Here is a 21,104-nt window from a genome sequence, read left to right on the forward strand (position 1 = left end):
AACGGTATGTGAAGATAAAAGAGGCAAATGCTAACCTCACTTGGGCTCTTGGTTCCTAACATAGAAACAAATTTCAAAGACGAAAGGTGTGCCATACGTAACTGAAATCAAAAGTGGAAACAGGGTGAGTGTGTGCTCAACTTGCCATGATGTGAACATTTATTAGGTAGGAGATGAAGCTCAAAGTGCATGCAAGTTAATCTAAAATTGGAGCCTGGGTTGATGGGAACCATGGCAATTCTCAGGAGTTAATTAAATCAAAGAAAGGTGTTAACTTTCTGGCTACTTGATAAGTGTGAGAAGGAAGAACCTGTAAGCAGTTAAGAGCATTATCCTCCAAATTTTTAAACGTATCCCCCAATTATACATCTATTTAGAAGTAAAATATGTTACCACTGCCAATTTGGGTATTCAATATGTTATTTTAAAAGATTGCTGTATGCACCAACATTTTTTTTTTTTTTTGAGACAGAGTCTCACTCTGTTGCCCAGGCTAGAGTGAGTGCCGTGGCGTCAGCCTAGCTCACAGCAACCTCAAACTCCTGAGCTCAAGTGATCCTCCTGTCTCAGCCTCCCGAGTAGCTGGGACTACAGGCATGCGCCACCATGCCCGGCTAATTTTTTCTATATATATTTTTTTTAGCTGTCCATATAATTTCTTTCTATTTTTAGTAGAGGTGGGGTCTCGCTCTTGCTCAGGCTGGTCTCGAACGCCTGAGCTCAAACGATCCGCCCACCTCGGCCTCCCAGAATGCTAGGAACATTTTTTTAAAGTATCAAATTTGGTCCTGAGAGGGCTTCAGAATCCAGTGGCTTAATTGCCCCCTTTTGATCAATAAATATCCCAGTGGAGACATTTAAGTGTGTAGTTCTAATATTTTCTTCCTTCACCTTAAGGATTGATTGGAACTTGGAGGACCAAGTTTCTAGGAAGCTGTTGAAATGGAAGTCTGGAATTCAAGGGAGGACATTGTAAGGAAGACCATGGAATAGTGGCTTTGGAAACTGACAGTAACAAAAATTGGGTTCACCTGTAAGGGATGCTGTAGACCGGGATTTCTGCAAGGAGCAGGAGTGCACTAGATAATCTCTGGGCACCAAGGATTCCTTTAAGGGGCAACTCTTGAGGCTTCGTGTGGGAAGTTTGATACAAGGTGTCAAGACAGTGGTCAAGTGAACAAAGAGTGAGGAAAAAGATGTGGGGGGCGGGGCAGGGGAAGGCAGGAAGACACCAGTGTTGGCATTAACAGAGAAGTTGGGAAGAGGTGATGATTTTTAAAAGGATGAGCGGCAGCTACAGTACCTGCAATTCCTCCAGGTGCTGCTCCTGCCCTGCTCATCCTTTCCCAGGCTGTACTTGCTCCTGCTATCCTACCATGCCAATCTAGGTCCATGTAAATGACATACTCATCCTAAGGACTGCAAATAAATTGCTGAAGAGTAAGGTAAAGGATCTTTGATTGCAAGCAACCTTCACCTTTGCAGCAAGTTGAACAATCAAAACACCCGCGGGCAGGTGTGGCTGCTGCCAGCCGCCCCGAGTGGAGGAGGGGGTGCGTGGGGCGGGGGCGGGTGGCCAGTTTCCCCGCGCGCGAGCCCTTTAAGGCCGGGGCGGGGCGGCGGAAGCGCGTGGGCAGCACGTGGCCGCACTGGGCGCCCTCTCCCGAGCTGCGAGCTGCGTGGCCATGGACGTGGGCGCCGATGAGTTCGAGCAGAGCCTCCCTCTGCTGCAGGAGCTTGTTCTGGACGCCGACTTCGTGGGTGAGGCTCCTGGGATTCCGGCCTTGCCCGAGCCAGCCTGGGTGGAGGGTGGCGGCACACGGTCGCCAGGCCACAGGGGCTCGGAGAGGGCCCCTCGGAAAGGACTGGGGGATTCCTTCTTGGGCCCATGGGCGGTGGGACGTTAAGCAGCAATTATACCCTGAGCTCCGCGTGCCACGTTGGCCAGAGCCCCGCTGCGGTCCACGTACAGCTGGGATGGCCTGGCTGGTTGCGTTGGCTTTCTCCATTTTTCCCTTCTAGACCTCACTTGGTTTCTGGAGCACAACTTGGCCATCTGCAGCATTTACTGTGTAAAGAGTGGTGGCTGTGGTCTGCGCCTGGAGACTCTTGTCTTTCTTGCCTTCTCCGCAGGTCTGGACATAGAGTTTACTGGCCTTCGTTCCAACCTGACTGGGCCCCAGCAGATCAGGTAAAGCCAAAGTGGTCTTAGAGCCAGGCGAGAGGCACCTCGCCCGTGTCCCCTCTGTACCAGGTTCTGGCCGGGCCAGCATAGTTTCTCAGCAGGCACCCTGTTGGCATTTGGGGGTAGGATGAGGCTTATGTGGATTGCTTCCAGGTGTGGAGGGGCCTGGCTTTTGTCTACTGCATGCAGTGGTGTTTTCCTAGTTGTTGCAACAGCAGGAAAATGCTGCCTCTGATTGAGAGTGGCTGATCCTAGTGCCTGGGTCCCATCTCCTCAGCCATGGAATGAGATGCCTGTTTTTTCACAGTCTCTTTGATTTGCCGTCGGAGTGGTATCTAAAGACCCGTCAGAGTGTTCAGCAATTTACAATATGTCAGATTGGTGAGTTTACTATTCAACTGTTATGAATTATTCAAGAAGATATTTTTGTCTGTGTGTTTCCTACTGGTTGAGACAGCTTTGAGGTTTTTCCAAAGATACTGGGTATCATCTTGTATGCTAGTTTTGTTTTTGACTGCATTATGCTTATGGGATCAACACTTTGGAGCAAGCAGAATATTTAGCAGTATTTCTGTGCCTAAATAAATCAACATTAAGGAACAATTGCTGTTACCTGTTGTGTCTCTCAAGTAAAAATGTGTGTATTTTTTTTTAAAAAAAACTTTCACAAAAATTATGGGTTTTTTTTTTTTTTCACTTGATGGGGTTTATAGAGATCTTTCTTTAGCAGCTCATACAGATCAATTCATTATTAACAGCTGCATAGTATTCCAAACTATGACAGTATCTATTAACTTTGTCTCCTAACAATGCACATACTTCAGTTAGCGTTTGTGTCCAAACAAGTTTGCATTGACCATTCTGGAATTTATATATTATTACTGTCCTTTTTGAGTGAAACCATCTGGGATACTTATAGCAGTGGAATTGCAGAGTTAGAAAGTATGTGTATTAAAGTGTTGATGCATATTGCTAAACTACTCCTCTTCCTACTAACCATCCACAAAGTTTAAAGTGATTTATACCAACTACAGTGAATGTGCTTGTTTCCCTTGCTAATACTGGGTACTATCAGTCTTTAAATGTTTGTCTGCCTAGCAAAATAAAAGTGATATAATTGTTCTGATTTACTGTTTTGTTTGTTTTGTTTTCTTAGTAGAGACAGGGTCTCGCTCTTGCTCAGGCTGGTCTTGAACTTGTGAGCTCAAGTGTTCCTCCTGCCTTGGTCTCCCAGAGTGCTAGGATTACAGGCGTGAGCCACCATGCCCGGCCCTGATTAACTTTTTTTAATACGAGGGTCAACAAACCTTTTCTGTAAAGGGCTAGATATAAATATTTTAGGTTTTCCAGGCAATGTGGTTTCTGTTACAACTACTCAATCCTGCCTTTGAAACTTGAAATCGGCCATAGTTAATACATAAACAAATGAGCATGGCTGTATTCCGGTGAAATGTTATTTACAGAAACAGACCCTGGGCAGGATTTCACTGACCCATACTTTTACTACGAATGGGGTATGTGTGTTTTGTGTGTATGTTTATGTGTGTTTCCTCTCCTGTTTTTTTGTTTGTTTTGCTATTTTTCTATTCCACTTTTGGTGGGGGATTTTTTTTTTTTTTTTTTTTTTATTATAGGACCTCTTTCAGAAGTATGGGAAACAGCCCATAGTTATGTTTCTATTCTACCCCAATTTGAAGTCTTTTTACTCTGCATATGATTTCTTTGTTTTCTTTCTTTCTTTCTTTTTTTTTTTTTTTTTTGGAAAAACACATTTTAAAGCAGTTAAATTTATAATTGTGGTTTTTGGTGCCTCTGGTTTTAAAACTATGAAAATGTCAATTTAATGTTCTGTGTTTGAAGAACAGGCCACTATTACATTTTATAATAGTAATTTCAGTGTGAATTACAGTTTGGAAGTTCTCGTGCTTCTGGTCTGTTTTTGTTTTTTTTTTTTTTCTTTTGTTTATCAATAAAGATGTTTACTATTCCTCAGCCCACACAGTATCTCTGGATGCAAAGCACTGTTCAAAATGTTTTGTCTCAGGCTGGGCGCAGTGGCTCATGCCTGTAATCCTAGCACTCTGGGAGGCCAAGATGGGGGAGGATCGCTTGAGGTCAGGAGTTCGAGACCAGCCTGAGCAAGAGCGAGACCTCGTCTCTACTAAAAATAGAAAGAAATGATCTGGACAGCTAAAAATATATATAGAAAAAAATTAGCCTGGCATGGTGGCACATGCCTGTAGTCCCAGCTACTCAGGAGGTTGAGGCAGAAGGATTGCTTAAGCCCAGGAGTTTGAGGTTGCTGTGAGCTTGACGCCACGGCACTCTAGCCCGGGCAACAGAGTGAGACTCTGTCTCAAAAAAAAAAAAAAAAAAAATGTTTTGTCTCTGTAGTTAACTTCAGGTAGCTTTTCTTTGGTATTCATTCCATCTGCTATCATTCTTCTAGGATTGTCTGTGTTCTCCAGCGTTGAAAGAGAGTCAAACAAGTATGTATAAAGAGCTTTTGCAAAACCTATGGCTCTTTCTCACCCGTGTTCCACAACTGCCCACTTCAAATTCTGCCTGGGGTGTCCCAGTCACTTTTGCCTTGGATGCTCTGAGCTCTCACTTATGTCTGCTTTTCCACCTGCTCTGGCCTCTGCAGGTTCCAGCTTACCCTTCACATCTCTCTGGTAGCAGTATCCTTCCTGGGAGGCTCTCCTGCCAGTGCTGCTCTGGGCCTCAAGTGCTCCTTTCCCCGTTTCCATTGCCTCTGTGTGTGCCTGTGTTAAAGCAGTTAGTACAGTATGGTGTACGACAGTGGTGTTTAAACTGCAGGGTAGCTCACAGGCACCCACAGTCAGAAAGGATGCCTGATCTATGGGGTGGCTCCCACCTGTGAACAGTGGAGGCTGCAGAGCTGGACGTCCTGACTCGACAACAGCCCCAGAGGGCTTGTGGAGGGAGGGCCTATCTCTGCAGTAGATCCTGTTCCCCAGGGGCGGGACTACTGTCTTTTTCCTTTGGCGCCCAGTACCAGTCCTAGTGCCTGAAACTCGGCAGACATTCAGATACCTCTTACGTGAAAGAGCTCACCCTGAAGTCTGCTCTGTGAGCCAGAGTTTTTAAAATGGTCTTGGCTTTTTCTCCTTATTTCTCTTTTTTCATAGGTATGTAGCCCATTCGTGTAACTTCTTTCTCTTCCCTACAACATTTGGGATTTTGGATTCAGAATTCTCTTTCCAGGCTTCTAGTGTTCAGTTTTTGAATCACTATGGCTTCAACTACAACAAGGTATGGCATCGAGGAGGGAAATGGGAATGTCTTAAACATGATCCAGTCTGACTGGCCTGTGTAGCCCATTCCTTCCCCTTCCTCACTTGTCCACATGAGACAGAAGGTTTCTCCTCCCTCTGCTGCCTGGCACAGACAATACCTCTGACTAGTCTCTCGTTCTGTTTCTGTCCTTAGTTTCTCAAAAATGGAATCCCATATATGAATGAAGAACAAGAGAAGAAAATTAAGCACAACATTCTGTGTGGGAACTGGCAAGTTCGCAGGTGTGACCTTTTCTCCAAGAGCTTTTTAGTTGCTTTGCTGTTTTCTCTGCATGTCCGTGGGTGGGTGTTCTGTTTCCAGAGTGTGGTGACCTCACCATCCACATTTAGCTGGGGTGGCTTCAGCTGCCTGTGCTCAGCCAGACAGGACAGCCCGTGGTGCTGCTTTGCCTGGCCCGACCTGAGTGTGCCCTTCTGTCTCTCCACCCCTTTCAGCTCCCGTGTGAACTTCACTGCATCAAGTGTGATTTTAATGTTTAAAAACAAAAAAAAAAGAAACTATTAATTTGGTACCCAAACAGGAATTCCATTCCAGCGCTAGAGGGGAAAAATCGCTTTGTTGGACTTGCTGTGAGATGTTGGTCCCCAGTGTGATCCTGAGGCATTTTTCAAGGGTATCTAGGTAGCCTTGACTGTGCCGGTCATGCTGGGCACTGACTCTAGACTTGAGCCTTGGTTTGGCCGTGTCTGCCCCGGCATGCGTGAGACTTGCCTGTGCTCCCCGAGGGCAGGATCTCTGCCTCTTTTCTTTGGCCTCTTGTGCCAGTCCTAGGTCCTGCAACCTCACGTTCCCGTAGAGCTGGGATCAGGAGTGGCCAGGGTGCGAGCGGCAGCATTGTGGGTAGACCGAGCTTGGGGGCCAGGGAACCAGTGCTGTTAGCTAGTTGTTGGTTTGAACAAGCCATTTAAGCTCTTCAGGCTTCAGATTCTTTGCCTTTATCAGGAAGGGGATTAAATTAGACAGCTTTTAACTCCGAAATGTGGTGATTGATTATCTGGCCTAAATAATTATCTTAGGTAATGTTGGAGGGGTTTTTGGGTTGGGTTTTTTTTGTATTCTTGGTGCTGGTTTTCATATAAAAATGTAGCTTATTGATAAGGGAAAAATGAAATTTGGATTTTTAACCTTCTGTTATTTTCAAATGTTGGAGAAGGTCTTATCTCAAAATAACATTATATTCTTATCTCTGACACAGGAGAACGTGTTTACCAAAGTCCCTGTCTTTTCCTTATTCCCCCAGGTAGTTCTCGGTCACCTCTGAACACTGAATAAAGAAGCAGGTTCTGATAGTAATGCTTAGTATTGGTTAGATACCAGTATCTCCTCCCCTACGCATCCCAGAGACAAAGAAAGGGATAGAGTGTATTCCCATGAGCCTGCGAAGAACGTAGGCCAACTGGTTGGCTTCCTATTGCATAAAAAGACTAGGAGGATAAATGGGTCTTTGGTGCATTTTCTCCATGAGATTGCAGTATTAAAACCAGGAGCCTCAGAAAACCACTCGTGTTAACATTCTCTTAGGGTTCTGGTGTGGCTTCCTCCAACATTTCCACTCTTATGTGCCCGTCTTTTAGCTCTCTAGATAAAGACCAAATCAAGGTGGTAATTGATGAAGTGACGCGGTGGCTGGACCTGGCCGAGGAAGGAGAATGGATGACTCTTCCGGGTATCACTGGTAGGCAGGAGGCTGCTCCTCCCGACCAGGGAGCATCGGGACAGGTCACTGTCATGTGCCACCCTCTTTCCCATGGATCCTCGTCCCAAATGCGTCATGACTGAATCTGATGCAGCATTTGTGCAGTAGATACGTGGTCTTGTGGCTAAATAAAACTCTGACCTGAATCCAAAAGTTGAGGACTTTTCAACCTACTTTGAATTTCAAGGCCAAGGAGGTTAAGTGACATTCATGAGCTAGCCTTTTGATGGCATGAGCTTAAGTGCCCTATATACTCCTATTTTATTGACTTTTGTCAATCTGAGTTTTTTCCCCCAACAGTGCAGTGTAGAACCATGATGAACATGCCCTAGCTTAACAGTTCTCAGAGCCTGGTCTGTGGATCCTGGGAGTCTGAGACCCTTCCTAAGGAGTCCATCAGGTCAAAATTATTTTCAGAGTATCACTCAGCTGTCTCTTGCTGTTGTCATTGTGCCATCTGCACTGGTGCCGATGGTGGGCAAACCTGCCGGCACCTCGGCACAAATTAAGGCAGGAGCACCAAACTGGGCTGGTGGTAGTCACTGTATTTGCTACCACCTGCTCTCAGTTCAAACAAGGCCAGCTTGACTTAAGAACCTCCTTGGTGGAGAAGTATTATTCTTAGTTTTATTAAATCTCAACGTTTGGTTGTTCATCTTTTTAATATTATAAGTATGCAGAAAATAAGTGCGCATAAAACACTGCTTCATACCAAAATACAGTTGTTGTTTTGAGCAAAAGCACTTGTGCAGTTTCTTGAGTTGAGAGCTGAATTAGCTGCTTTTCTTTTCTTTTTTTTTTCTTTTTTTTTTTTTTTTTGAGACTGTCGCTTTGTTGCCCTGGCTAGAGTGAGTGCCGTGGCGTCAGCCTAGCTCACAGCAACCTCAAACTCCTGGGCTTAAGGAATCCTACTGCCTTAGCCTCCCGAGTAGCTGGGACTACAGGTATGCGCCACCATGCTCGGCTAATTTTTTATATATATATTTTAGTTGTCCAGATAATTTCTATTTTTAGTAGAGACGGGGTCTCACTCTTGCTCAGGCTGGTCTCGAACTCCTGATCTCGAGCGATCCACCTGCCTCGGCCTCCCAGAGTGCTAGGATTACAGGTGTGAGCCACCGCGCCCAGCCTTGCTTTTTTTTTTTTTTAATTTATGAAATGTCTTTTTTTCTGGAAAGAACTGACTGGTTAATTTAGACTTGAGTATTTTGCAATCATTTTCTCAAATGAAAGAAGCCTGTCACTTCAAGGAAAATAACTCATAGTATTTGCTAGTGATAAAGCTTTCAATCAAAAACTGGAATTTTGGAGAACTTGCATCTGCTACCATAGGCTTAACAACTTCCAGTACCGAGACCTGTTTGAAATCAGTGGTCATGTTCTCAAATGCCTTGTTGACACATTGTGTAATGAAATGTGTGGGCATTTGGAAGATCTGCATAACTGCAAACCAGTGTTTTCCAAATAACCAATTCATGATGTTACAAAGTCATGGATAAAACAAATTCAAGGTAAAAGGCCAGTGAATTTTAAGGTAACAATACACAGTTCGTTAGCATGGTATCAAATGCCACATTACAGCTCATCTTTAAGAAACTATAGCTTGTTGAATTTTGGTGCAGTATAAAAGAAGAATATCCAAAGTCACTTGATAGGGCTAGTAATTCTGTTCCCTTTTCCACCTACATATCTGTTTGAGGCTGGACCTTGTTCATATATTTCAGCGATTACAACATATCGCAACAGATGGAATGCAGATGCAGATATAAAGTTCTAGCCAGATGTTAAAGAGATTTACAGAAATATGAAATAATATCTCTTCTCACTAAATTTTTTTGTTCTGGAAAATAGTTTTTTTTTTTTTATAAGTGTTACTTTTGTTAATGTATAATGGGTTTTTTGTTTAAAAGAAACTTAATTTTTTTAAGCTTTGAGTTTTAATTTCCAATAGGGTTAATATTAATAGCTGTAACTCACATAAACAAACTCGTTGGCATCCCCAATGTAAGAATGGCTCTGAGATCAAAAACCTGGAGTTCTGCCCTAGGTCACGTCAAAGCAGGCCATGCCCTGCCGCTGGCTCCCAGGCTTGGGCACCCCTGAGAGCTGTCTTTCCAATTGTCCTGTCTACCCCTTAGCTTCTGTTTAGGGAAGTGCAGTGCCATTCCAGGTCTGCGTGTGCCTTATTTCCTTGCTGCAGGGTTCCAGGCCTTCGAGGTCGAGCTGGTGCTGAGGCAGGCCCTCCCCAACATCTGGACGATGCTGAATGACCAAGGGGTGAGTTCTCACCTGAGAGTGGGGCATCAGTGGCTCCATTATTTCTCTCTCTTTCTCCCAAATCTGGCCTCTTTGAAAGACGGCTTTCTCCCTTGCACTCTTTTTTCCCCCCTTACTTTTGTTTTGAGATGAAGAGCTGGTTCGTGAAGGTTTGTTCCCAATAACCCAGAATTTAAGAAACTTGCCTCTACTCTTCTTTTTTTCTTTTTCTTTTTTTTTAAACAAGATTATAGCTTACAATACTTTTCATTTCAGGTGATAGTGAAGAAAGTGAGTAAACAGCATCGCTGGTATCTTGAGAACACCTCTTGTGATAGAGCAAGCTGCTGGAGGGATAAGATTCTTCTCTCTGCAAAGGGTTTTTCTGTGTTTTTCCAAATGCTGGTGAAAGCCCAGAAGGTAGGAAAAAATTTTTCTTTTCTTGGCCTAAAGGCAGTATTTTGTATTTCTGGTCATAGATAAAGGATCTTTCAATGACAAAATTAGATTCCTTAAGCTAAGTGATTTCTCATTTATAACTGGCTTGGTGGATCTAACCTTGCTTTCACCAGATCATGATAGATTATTCTGGGAACGACTGTCCATAGGAAATAGTACTGTTTCTTTGTCGTCCTCAGTAACAAAGGAATTTCAATACTAATTGACCTAAATTGGGGGTGGGGTGGGGAGCTGCATGTGTCTGCTTCAGTTTAGATTCCCAAAGTGGATTGTGCCTTAAGTTCCTCCTACTTGCTTCTTTCTTTTTTATTTTGCATTTAAGCAGTTGAGCTACCTTTCATGGGGGTGGAATGAGGGTGAGGATGGAATTATCCAGTTGACCAGAATTGTAGTGGGTTCTAAAGCTACATCCTTTGCAAGAAACTACTAGTGTATGGTGTCTGTCTTCATTTTTTAAAATTTCACTTCTCTCACCTGTTGATTTACTCCAAGTAGCCCTTAGTGGGACATAATATGATGATGGATCTGCTGCATCTCCACGAGAAGTTCTACAGACCTCTCCCAGGTAGGGGCACACCTGTCGTCCTCCTTCCTCTCATCTTGACGTGCCATCTGGTGAAAGGATTGGTCCAGAAACGTGCCCCTGAGGTAGCCCCTAAGATGCACGTTCCTCCCCAGCACCGGCAGGTGTCTCTGGAGGGGTCAGGCAGAGGTGGGTACTCATATCTGTGTTTGCTTCCATCCTCCCGGAACAGAAGACGAGGACACTTTGCCAAGGCAGAAGAACAAACTTGGATGGACACCCCTCCCCCTCCACTGAAGTTGTTCAGGCTCATTTTATAAAACTTGGCATAATCAGAAATGTGTGAAAGAGAAAGTCACCTTTGAGCTATACTTGTACTGGTGTTTGCTTTTTTTTTTTTTTTTCAGTTTTTACATATTTGATCACACTATATATTTTAATGTTTATGTTTGGCTTTTTTTTTTTACTTACCCAAAGCATTATTTTATGTCATTAATAACCTAATAAATGCCGTTTTAATGTTGTATGATACCATCTTATGGCTGCACCCTGCTTTTCACAGCTGATTCAGCTGTTGGACACACAGAGGTGCATAGTGGTTAAAGCCAGCACTCGGGCCAGGTGGCTTCCTCGTCTCCCCGCCCTGTGTGTGCCATCTCCAGCAAGTGACATTACCCCACCTCACCCATAAGATGGGGATAATAGTACCAGTATCAGAGTGGTGAGACTAAATGAATTAATAAATGTACAGAGATCACTAGTCTAGAATAAAAGGGGTAAGAAAGTTTTATGAGCTATTTTCCCCATGAAATGATAGAACACCTGAGTTTGAGGGAGAGCATTGGGTTAAAACTAATCATATTCACCAAAAAAGCAAAACAAAATAATTGATGAGAGAACAAAAGGGAAAAGTCCTTGTGCCACAGAGCCCTCTTGTGGATGGCGTGCGCATGGCCGTGACGCTGGCAGTGTGTGTGATGGTGGAGGTGGACCCAGGGGTTGTTACCCCAGCTGGCAGGAGGTCCGCAGTGAAGTGCCTAAAACCACTGCATGCACATGCTAGATCTGGGAATAGATACCAAAAGGAAAAGAATGGAAAATAGTTGCCTTTGGAGAGTAGGAAACGGAAGGATAGTGGGAAGAGGATTGCAGATTTATTTTTTTTTTCCAGAGAGTGTATGTGTTTTGTAATAAACCTCTTTAAACTACATGCAGGTATAACTTTGATAAATTCAGCAACTAATAGTTCTTTTTAAAATTTGTTTTGTCAGGGTACTTTCCTCTTATAATAATTTAGTTGATTTTTTTTCCTTGCATTTTTCTCTGCATAGTCATTTACAAATGACTTCGTGCCTGCCTTGCCAACGCTACCTCCATTCTTAGCCCCTTGGCTAGAGCTTCAAAAACCAGATTAACTAATGTTGACAACAGAAAGCATCCCGAATTTAATGGAAAACCATTTGGCCTTTACTGTTAAAGGTGGTGATGGCAGGTTGGTTTGAGATTAGGATTCCTTAATGGCTGGGATCTGTTTTCAATTCCTATTTTGTTTTAGTTTGCTTTACCGATCAGTGTCGGTTAGGGAATGTTCCTTTTTATTTCTACGAATCAACTAACGTTTGACTATTTGTGTCTTTCCCCTCAGAAAGCTACGATCAATTTAAGCAGAACATCCACAGCCTATTTCCTGTTATCATTGACACCAAGAATGTGACAAAGGATATCTGGAAGGTATTAAATGGAGTTGCTTTGGGTTAAGGACTGCTTTGTCCATACCAGTAGCACTTAGCTTTCTCTTGTGGTGTGGTTTGTTTGTGGGTTTGTTGTTTTGTTTTTTGGTTTTTGTTGTTTTTTTCCCCCAATTATTGAACCTTTTCTCTTTTAAAAACCAGTATCAGTTTCTTTTTGTATTTTAGGTCATTGTATTAGTTTATATATTTTTTTTTCTCTCATTCAAGTCCCATGTTTTGATTTGTATATAGCTCATGTGCTTATTTAGATCATACAAAAGAACAACTTATTTCAGAGCTTGATACATACCTCATCAGTATTTGCAACGTGCATAAAGAACACCAGGGTAGGGAGGATCCCCTGGTCAAAAATCTTAAATATCTTTACTGAGGTTGTGGGCTGCCAACCCTGACAGCGTGCTAGAATCACTCAGGAAGCCAAATACCGACAGCCGGGCCCCACTGGCAGCATCTGCTCTGGTCCAGAGCCGGGCACGTGTATTTCTAGAGCTTCCCAGGAGGTTCTGTTTTATAGTCTGGGCTATTCCCTCCACGTGGAGAAGGGAAGGGAAGGACCCAACTGGTCTGAGTGCTGCTTAGAAATTAAACTGAGGAAGGGAGAAAGGAGAAGCGGATCAATGCTGTAGAGCCTCAGGCAGTCACTTAGAGCAATTACTCAAGAAGGGAGCCAGAAGTGAGGATGGGTTACTTGGCACATCTCCGCCCAGACAGGCTCTTATTGTCTGTACTTTATGAGTTTCTAGCTTCGATGAACGCTTGGGATTTAGTAAGCTGGTGTTGCCCCCACAGCCCTCTCGTCCTTAGAATGCCTATTTCTGCGTGTGTCCTTGGCTGCTGGCCTAGTGCCTTGGATTCCTGTTCATAGAATCCCTCGAACACATGTCCTCTACGGGAGACGCTGTGTGTGGGTTTGGGTGCAGTGTTTTTTTCCCTCGCCTGGGTTATCGGGAGCCCCTTCAGGAAACCCAAGGGCATGAAGTGCCCTGACATTGCCATTAAGGACTAAGGATAGTTACACTGTCTCTGAAGCGAAAGAGGAGGTTGGAGTTAGCATTTTCAGGTCATTTTAATGGCCATTTGCTAACCCCTGAAGCACAGAATAAACGAAAGCACAGATGTTTTACTCTCCCTGACGTGTTTTCCATAATTGTAGGAACTGAATTTCCCAAGGGTTTCCAACCTTTCAGAAGTGTATGAAGTCCTGAACAGGTAAGGAAGTGTTTCCTGGACCTGCTTCTGGAGCGTGGTCTGTGGCCACAGCCGCCTCCCGAGCGTTCACCAGGGCTGCGGGGCCCGCTGGGTGCCCTCCCCGTTCACTTGGGCCCTGATGTCTCCTCCGGCTCCTCGTGCTGCTTCACCTCCTTTCTCAGATGGTGCTCTTGGCCCCCATTTCCAAGAAGAAAGTAAGAGGCCAGAGGCAGGAAATCTCTCAGCCCCCAACAGTCCTGCAGTTACTGTCCCCTTTTGTTCCTCTCACTTAACAAGCCCACACCCCTCTTTAACTCTCCACTGCCACTGAGTTTGTTCTTCTCTTTGCAGCAGGTCTCCTTGGAGGCCTCGCTCTGCTGCCTGCTGCAGTCTGGACTTGGTCCCCTTCACGCGTTGCCCTCCCAGCGTTACCCAGTTGTGTGCGCCTCGAAACAGGCGTGTGAATGGGGCGCGGCATGTAGGAGCAGACCTGCTCGCATTCACAGCCTTGGTCTCTGTCTTCTCTCTTGCCCTGTGTCGCGCCCTCTCCTGGATTTCTCTCATTTCTGGTGTGTGTGGTTTGTAATCCCTCCCTTGTGGTTCTTGTTCCTCTGCTTATCTCAGGTTTTCTATGCAGGGTCCCTCCTCAGCCCCCGTCTTGCTCATCACCATGTCCCGGGTGGCCTCGGCCACACCTGGGCTTTAGCTGCCACTGCTGTGTGCAGCCGCAGTCCAGAGCTCCGCACAGTTAGGACGCCCCATTTACCAGCTGTCTTTTCAGTCTTCTACCCTACATGATCGCAGGCACCTTCAACTTGACGTTCGTCTTTGTCCCTCCCACCCACTCTGGTGCCTGGAAAGTCTGTAACGTCTTTATGGGCCCAGGCATGACACCAGGGCCTGGCTTTCTTTTATTTTAAACACACAGGCTCTGATTCGAGGCTTCCTGGGTTTAAGTCCCAGCTTTGCTACTCATGGGCTTTGTGAGTGACCTTAAGAGAATTAATCTCTCTGTGCCTCAGTTTCACCATCTTTGAAATGAGACAGTAATAATGTGCAACTCACAAGGTTTTTGTGAGGATTAAACACATTCATCCGTGTGGCAGGACTTGGGACTGTGCCCTGTTAAGTGTTGGTGGCCATCGTTGACCCCTCTCCCGATCCTAACAGCCGTTCTGTGGCAGGGGCACAATTATCTTGCTTGCTTTACAAGTGAGAAAATTGGGGGTTAGAGAGGTTAAACACATGAGGCCCTAAAAGATCTTGTTGGAAACCGGGTAAAATAAAGGTTTCCTTGTTAGGTGCCACCACCATTCACCCGGGTCCCGGAGCTGAGGTGATGGCGTCTATCTAGTTGAGTCCTATTGATTTTACTCTTTAAAATCGCTCCCTCTCTTCGAGTTCTCGGGATTGTTGCCTGTGTTCAGCCTTTATAGTTCATTCCAGCGTGACAGCAGCCCCTTCCTGGTGTCCCGTCATGGTGGCCTGTCTCTCTCCCTTCCCCACAGTGCCCCTGAGTGATGACTTAAAATGTGAATTCCACTGGGCTGTTTTTCTGGCCACAGTCTTCCCGTGGCTCCTGAGGCCCCCACTACCACAGGGGCTCCTGGCCGGCAGCCTCGCCCTCCACACGGGGCTCCAACCACACTTCTCACAAGACCTGGCTTCCCTCGCTGTCTCTGCTCGAAATGCCTGAGGTCACCCCGTCCCTTCAACTGAGTCAGTTCCTGCGGTTCACCTGCTTCGGGAAGCCAGCCTTCCCCCTGCCTGTAGGACCCAGGTTCACCTGCTTCGGGAAGCCAGCCTTCCCCCGCCTGCAGGACCTGGGTGTGCTGTTCACACCTCAGGTGTTACATTTACAGTATGGGAGCTTAAGTCTCTGCATTTATCACCCAGGCCACTAGACAGCGAGCGGACTCCAGAGGGCAGAGATGGCGTCTTGCTTGTCTTGGGACTTTGCCCAGCGTGCTCCCGCTGGAGCCACCAGGACCTCATCTGCCCATGCCCAGATTTGTGCCTCTTACACATATATCCTCATTCCGTGTTTTTTTTTAAGTTATGTTAATTTAAGGGACTGAGGGTAGAGCAAGAAGGGATTATTTTCAATGAATTGTTCTTTATCTCGTTTTTCTTCTCTAATAGTAACTTGAATCCCACCAAGAATTCTGGACCAGAGATTACGCACTCAAATGAGTGTGAAAAATATGGTACGTTTCCGTGAGCCCAGGCTCCTGGCACGGGTGGCTGAGCACGGAGTGCACGGCTGGGGCCATTGCCTGGCCCTGGCCTCCATTTGGCAGGGGAGGGGAGGTTTGTGCAGGTTTTTCCCTCATATAACTGCTGCCCAGGACAAGTGAGCCCGGGGTGCATCCCAGGCCCTGGGGCTGTCCCTTTCCTTCTTGCTGTGCTGTTTGGTCTGACAGGCAGCTCCGAGCTCTCGGTTTCCTCACCGAGGGGAGAACCACGGTGAAGATGGTGTGTGAATGGGACAGTTGGAGGCTGTCTGAGCTGCCACGGGGGTGGGGGTGGCGCCGGGGGTGCTTCCTTTCCCAGGCTGTGTTTCTAATGGCTGCTTGATACTCTCCACTTGGGGAAAAATGCTTCAGTCGAGACAAAGTACCCCCACGAGGCTGCGTATGATGCCTTCCTTTGCGGATCAGGTAAGAGTTGCTCTTTTCTTAAAGGAAACTCTTTGTTGGTGGTGGTAAGCCCCTGCCCTCCCGAGGTTCTCCATGTGTTTCCAGATAGGTTGCATGTAATGGAAATAAAGCATAAGCTTGCATATTTTGGTAAAGTCTATTACATTTCTAGCTTTTTTTCCCCCCCAGTTCTTTTGAAAGTGGCACACTTGCTCCTAGAGAAGGTGCACGGGTAAGTGTTCTTTCCTTTCATCCCGTTGGTTGATCAGTGGTCAGGACTTATCGAACCCTTGCTATAAGCCAAGACCTCCCAGTCTCAGGGCCCTGCCAAAGGGAGAACATAGAATGTCACTGGTGCAGCTGTCTCATCCCTGACTGGGCAGCGGCCACCAGGGTAGGTGCAGACAGATGGCCTTCCCCCGTAGGAGCAGCCCTTTCTTACCTCCCCCACCTCTTGCCTTAGGGGGTGGGGGTCCTGGCCCCCTTTCCCCCTGTGTTGGCGTTGGGTGAATTTACATATGTCAGGAGACTAAGACAGTGGGGTTAGGCTTAGGTTCTGATACCTTCCTCAGTTCTTCCCAGCCTGGTGTGTTTGGTCTATTTTCTACTCGTAGTCTCATAACCATGTAAATAACAATGAGGTAGAAGGATAGAGCATTCAGGTCAATGGCTCAAGCGATCCTCAGCCTTCCTAGTACCTGGGACTACAGGTGCACACCACCATGCCCGGCTAATTTTTCTATTTTTAGTAGAGATGGGGTCTCACTGTTGCTCAGGCTGGTCTCAAACTCTTGACCTCAAGCCATCCTGCTGCCTTGGCCTCCCAGAGTGCTAGGATTACAGGCGTGAGCCCCCGTGCCTGGCGCCAGATAGAATCTTAAATGCATTTCCTCATGACACCCTCCTGGATGCCTGCTGCACTGGGCACACAGGCACCAGAAACGTGCCCGAATATGCATTCTATAGCACCGTCCTTGATGGGTACATTTGTTAAACAGGGTTTAGCAGGCCGGGTGAAAGAGTGAATCAGAACTGTAATGTGCTCTCTGAGAATGATTTAGAAACATTAAACACTGTTAACTTGGGTACTGCTATATTTGGCCATCTTAGCAATAGCTATTATAAGTATATAACTTAAGAAATCTTCCAGCGTGTCTCTTTCCTGTGGCTTGACAGCATTTAAGCGCCCACTGGCAGGTACCCGTGTTCGGGACAGTGAAGGTGCTAACCCAGCGGAGCACCTCGGTGCCCTGGGCCCCTGAATCTCATGTCCTCTGTTACCTTTAATTCTCATGACCTAAAAACCTTCCTTGGTTTAGAGAAGTTCCGTAGCTTCCCAGGGCCTGCAGGCAGGTGTGTGTGGTCCCTGGACAGGGGTGGGGCTTGTATAGGGCGAGGCTGCGGAATAGGGGTCGTCCTTTTGGAATGAAGGACAGTGCCCCATCAAGGGATGATGGAGTGGAGCTTCCTCTGCGCAGTGGCCTCCAGCTCGTTCTCTGAACCTATTGCCAACATCTGTCAGCAGAGGGATCTTCACCAAACTGTCACCAGCAGGTGGGGACCGTGTGAAAGCTCTGCTTTTGCTTGGGCCAATGAGAAAGCTCTTCACACTTGGCTGTCTGAGGGGAGCACACCAACACAAGCCCCGAGACTTGTGAGGGGTGGGTGGGACAGTTGTGTGAGGCAGTGTCCTTCCCCTCTTCTGTCACCAGATCCTTAGCTATGACCGGGGACATGTGAATAAACTTCCTGTGCCTGAATGCTTTGGGGTTTTCTCTGTCCATGTAGCATCGATCCCATACCAGAGTCCACCTTTCCTCAGTACCTTGACGTGCTGGCCCCTTATGTGAACCAAGTGAATCTTATCCGAGCTGGGGTCCCTAAAATCGTGAGTGGATTTCATTTTGCTCCGTTACCCTACTCAGAGGCTTACGTGGGATGCGACCTGGTGTTCTCTGGGATGTGTGAGAATGATTGCAATAGCAACCAAGACGAGAGTCGACGAGGGTGTTCACACCCCGCTAGGCTTCTTATTTCCTCTTGTGTGTCTTTGCCAAAACCAACACGACTTGTTCCTGCCTTCCCTTCTCTGCCCTCCTAGCCCCAAATAGAGGCTTTCCTAGTTTCTTTTAGGATTTTCAAATTGGATGTCAGTAAGAATTGTGGAAAGTCTCTTTTGTTCTTCATGTTTTCTAGAATTTTTCTGGTCCAGATTATCCTAGTATCCGACCTCCCATCCTCATCCTCAGTGTCAGAAAGTGGCCTGGGGTCAACGAGCAGCAGGTCTACCGTGAGTTTCAGAATCTCTGCAAGTTCGATGTCAGGCGCCTCACGCGAAGCCAGTTCCTGCTCTTGACCAATAAGTTCAAAGAGTAGGTGCCTCGGCTCCCGCCCGTCTCCCCCCGGGTTTGCCTCCTCTCTGCGCTTCACCCGTGTCGAGCCTGACTGCGCAGTCGGTGCGACCACGTCGCTTGGCTGACCTGAGCAAACTTCTCTTGGCAGCGCACGGAATATCCTGAAGGAGTACAGGAGCCACCCGACCCTGCAGATCTCCCTGTATCGGTACTGGAAACACTCCCCAAACATCAACTGCCTGTTACAGTAAGTGACCAGGCTGAAGGCTCTTCTGCTCGTGTAGGGTCCGCTGGTGTCTGTCAGGCCTGGTGAACTGGCTGCTGTTCAGTAACGTTCAACACGTATTTACTGAGCACCTGCTGTGCTGGGTGCCCTTGTAGGTTCTCGGAATTCATCAGTGAATAAAACAAAAATCCTTGCTCTGGTGGAGCTCACGTGCTAGTGGGAGGTAACAAATGACAAACACATAGTAAACAAGTGGACCATGTCGTATATCAGGTGACAAGTGTTCACTAAACACAAGAGAAGGGGGGCTGGGGCTGGGGGAGGTCGCAGTTTAAAGGAGATGATGGGGGCCCGCTAAAGACTCTGTGAGCCCAGAAAGGCCATCTGGGGGACAGTGTTCAGCCAGGAGGGCAGCAGGGCTTGAGCCCTCAAGTCAGGAGGTGCCCGGCCTGTCAGGGGCCAGTGAGACGGCCACTGTGAGTGAAACCAACAAGGAGGGGACAAGGCGAGAGAAGGAGCTGGTCCTGCCTAAGGTGGGCGGGCACACGGGTGAGGACTGTGGGTTTCACTCTCAGGAGCAGTTGGGTCGCTGGAGGCTTTAGCAGAGGAGGGACACGCTCCGACTCGTGTTTTCAAAGCATTGCTCTCTTCTGCGTTGAGATGGACTGTAGAGGAGACAGGGCAGGGAGAGCAGTCGGGAGGCAGGTACACCAGCCAGGGTACAGCATGGCCCAGCCCGTGGCAGTGAGGGTGGCATCAGCGACAGACTGGAGCGGGGTCAAGTGTGAGTCCAGGATTCTTGGCCTGAGCAACTGGAAAGATGGAGTTGTCAGTTGAGCTTTATGAGGATTTGGCTTGCTGGTTAGGTGCCATGTCAATTAGAAAACAGCATTGTTGAAGAAAAATGTTTCATTCCTGGGCAACCCTATTTTCTTCTGTCAACCTCTGATTTATACCCCCGAGCCGGTCTAGCCTCGACAGGCAGAAGTTCAGTGTTGGCACCAGGAAAATGATCGAAAGAAATAACACTTGAGTAAACAAAGTCGGCAGGGGGGGTGGTGGGGGAAAGCAGGACGAACCCATGTCAGTTGCTTCTACACCTGCCGGGTTCACATGTGCTGGCCGCCTGACAAGTGTCATTGTCTTGCAGAGTCTGTGGCATAGTTACCACCTGGGCCCTCCTCGCCTTCATCCTGGGAAGATCCAGCCCCTGAGGGCAGCAAGGCCTCCTGCAGCCACCCCCTCGTCCACCCCCCTGGGACAGTGTCCTGGGTTCTGTTTGTAACTCATATTCTGTTTGCCGATGGATCTTTATGGTCCTTACTGGAAATTCTATGTTTTGAATGTGAAATTCTGTAAACACTATCAATGATAAAGAAATCCTGGGCTATGGTACCTGTGTGTGTGGCCAGAACTTTTCTTTCTATTCATATAAACTGCTAGTGAGCAGTCACCACCTCCAGGGATTTAAGTAAATGCTTCAGAGTGTCTCATGAACAAATCATTGATTCAGGCCTGAGAAATGGCCTTTGGCTTAATAAAGGAAAGAAGTGCCTCTGGGAAGAGGAGTGTCATGTGCACTGGCGATGTTTTTGATAAGTATGTTGTAAGCCATAAAATGCTCATTTTAGAAACAAAGTTACCCGTAGCACCAGGGTATGATCGGATTCTGTTTCCTCTGCAGCTGTCTACACTGCACTCGGCTTTCTCAGTAGCTTTCCTCTGCAAGAGTCTGAACTTGACTGGGCTCTTTGCTCAGTCGACCGTGAGCTTCCCTGAGGTTTCTGCAAAGCCTACTTACATTCAGTTTGAGAAACATCTCTTCTCTAGGAAAAACAGAAGCATTCGTGGTGGCAGCTGTCCAGACAGAGTTTCAGAGCTGTTTTTCCAGAGGTCACATGCCTGTTCTGAGGGGTGAGGGACACAGGGCAGCTCCAGATCCCATGAACCACACTGGGCTGTCGGGCGACAGTGGGTGGGTGTTTTACTCATCTGCTCACACAGCAGCGTGGGGGAGCGTCCGGTTGTTTGGTTTGTTTTTATTTTGCTGAATGTAACTTTGAATAAGCTGAGAATTCTCTTTTGTGGCCTCTGGGCCGGATCCCGTTTGGGTAAGCCCCTAAGCCCCGCAGTAAGTAAGGCCAGCTGCAAAGTGAACACGCTTCTGCGTGAGGGACTGTCCCGGCTTCCGCGGAGGAACAGCCCGAGCGCTCTGAGAGCTTCACATGGTGCTGCCGTGAGGCAGATGCCCGGCAATCCTGAGACCTTGCTCCAAGACCTCTCTGCTCAGCACGTCTTTATCGAGCACCTGCTGCATGTCCTAGTGGGCGCACGGCGCTGGGGGCAGGTCCTGCGTGTGCAGTGACCTGGCTGCTGGGGCCACCCCAGGGACGGTGACGTGGGGCTGCGCCATCTGAGGCGCTCCAGGACAGAGCCGGGTTCTGATCAAGTTCACCTTGGCGTTGTGGGTCTGTGCGCGCCCCCATGCCAAAGGGTTCGGCCTGCT

General features: G+C 47.1%; 1 protein-coding gene across 1 annotated transcript; it reads left to right on the plus strand.

Annotated features, from left to right (window-relative positions):
* Window positions 1-1,646: 1,646 nt before the first annotated feature.
* PNLDC1 (PARN like ribonuclease domain containing exonuclease 1) lies at window positions 1,647-19,993 on the plus strand. Its single transcript, XM_069488146.1, has 19 exons — window positions 1,647-1,761; window positions 2,134-2,191; window positions 2,493-2,566; window positions 4,635-4,674; window positions 5,338-5,461; window positions 5,639-5,727; window positions 7,081-7,181; window positions 9,403-9,479; window positions 9,735-9,878; window positions 10,413-10,482; window positions 12,086-12,171; window positions 13,345-13,400; window positions 15,522-15,586; window positions 15,986-16,039; window positions 16,208-16,250; window positions 17,807-17,906; window positions 18,215-18,390; window positions 18,521-18,619; window positions 19,749-19,993. The coding sequence occupies exons 1-19, from the start codon at window positions 1,686-1,688 to the stop codon at window positions 19,810-19,812; spliced, it is 1,596 nt and encodes a 531-aa protein (XP_069344247.1). The 5' UTR covers window positions 1,647-1,685; the 3' UTR covers window positions 19,813-19,993.
* Window positions 19,994-21,104: the final 1,111 nt, after the last annotated feature.

Source organism: Eulemur rufifrons, chromosome 15 (assembly GCF_041146395.1).
Source record: "Eulemur rufifrons isolate Redbay chromosome 15, OSU_ERuf_1, whole genome shotgun sequence".
Classification (NCBI taxonomy): Eukaryota; Metazoa; Chordata; class Mammalia; order Primates; family Lemuridae; genus Eulemur; species Eulemur rufifrons.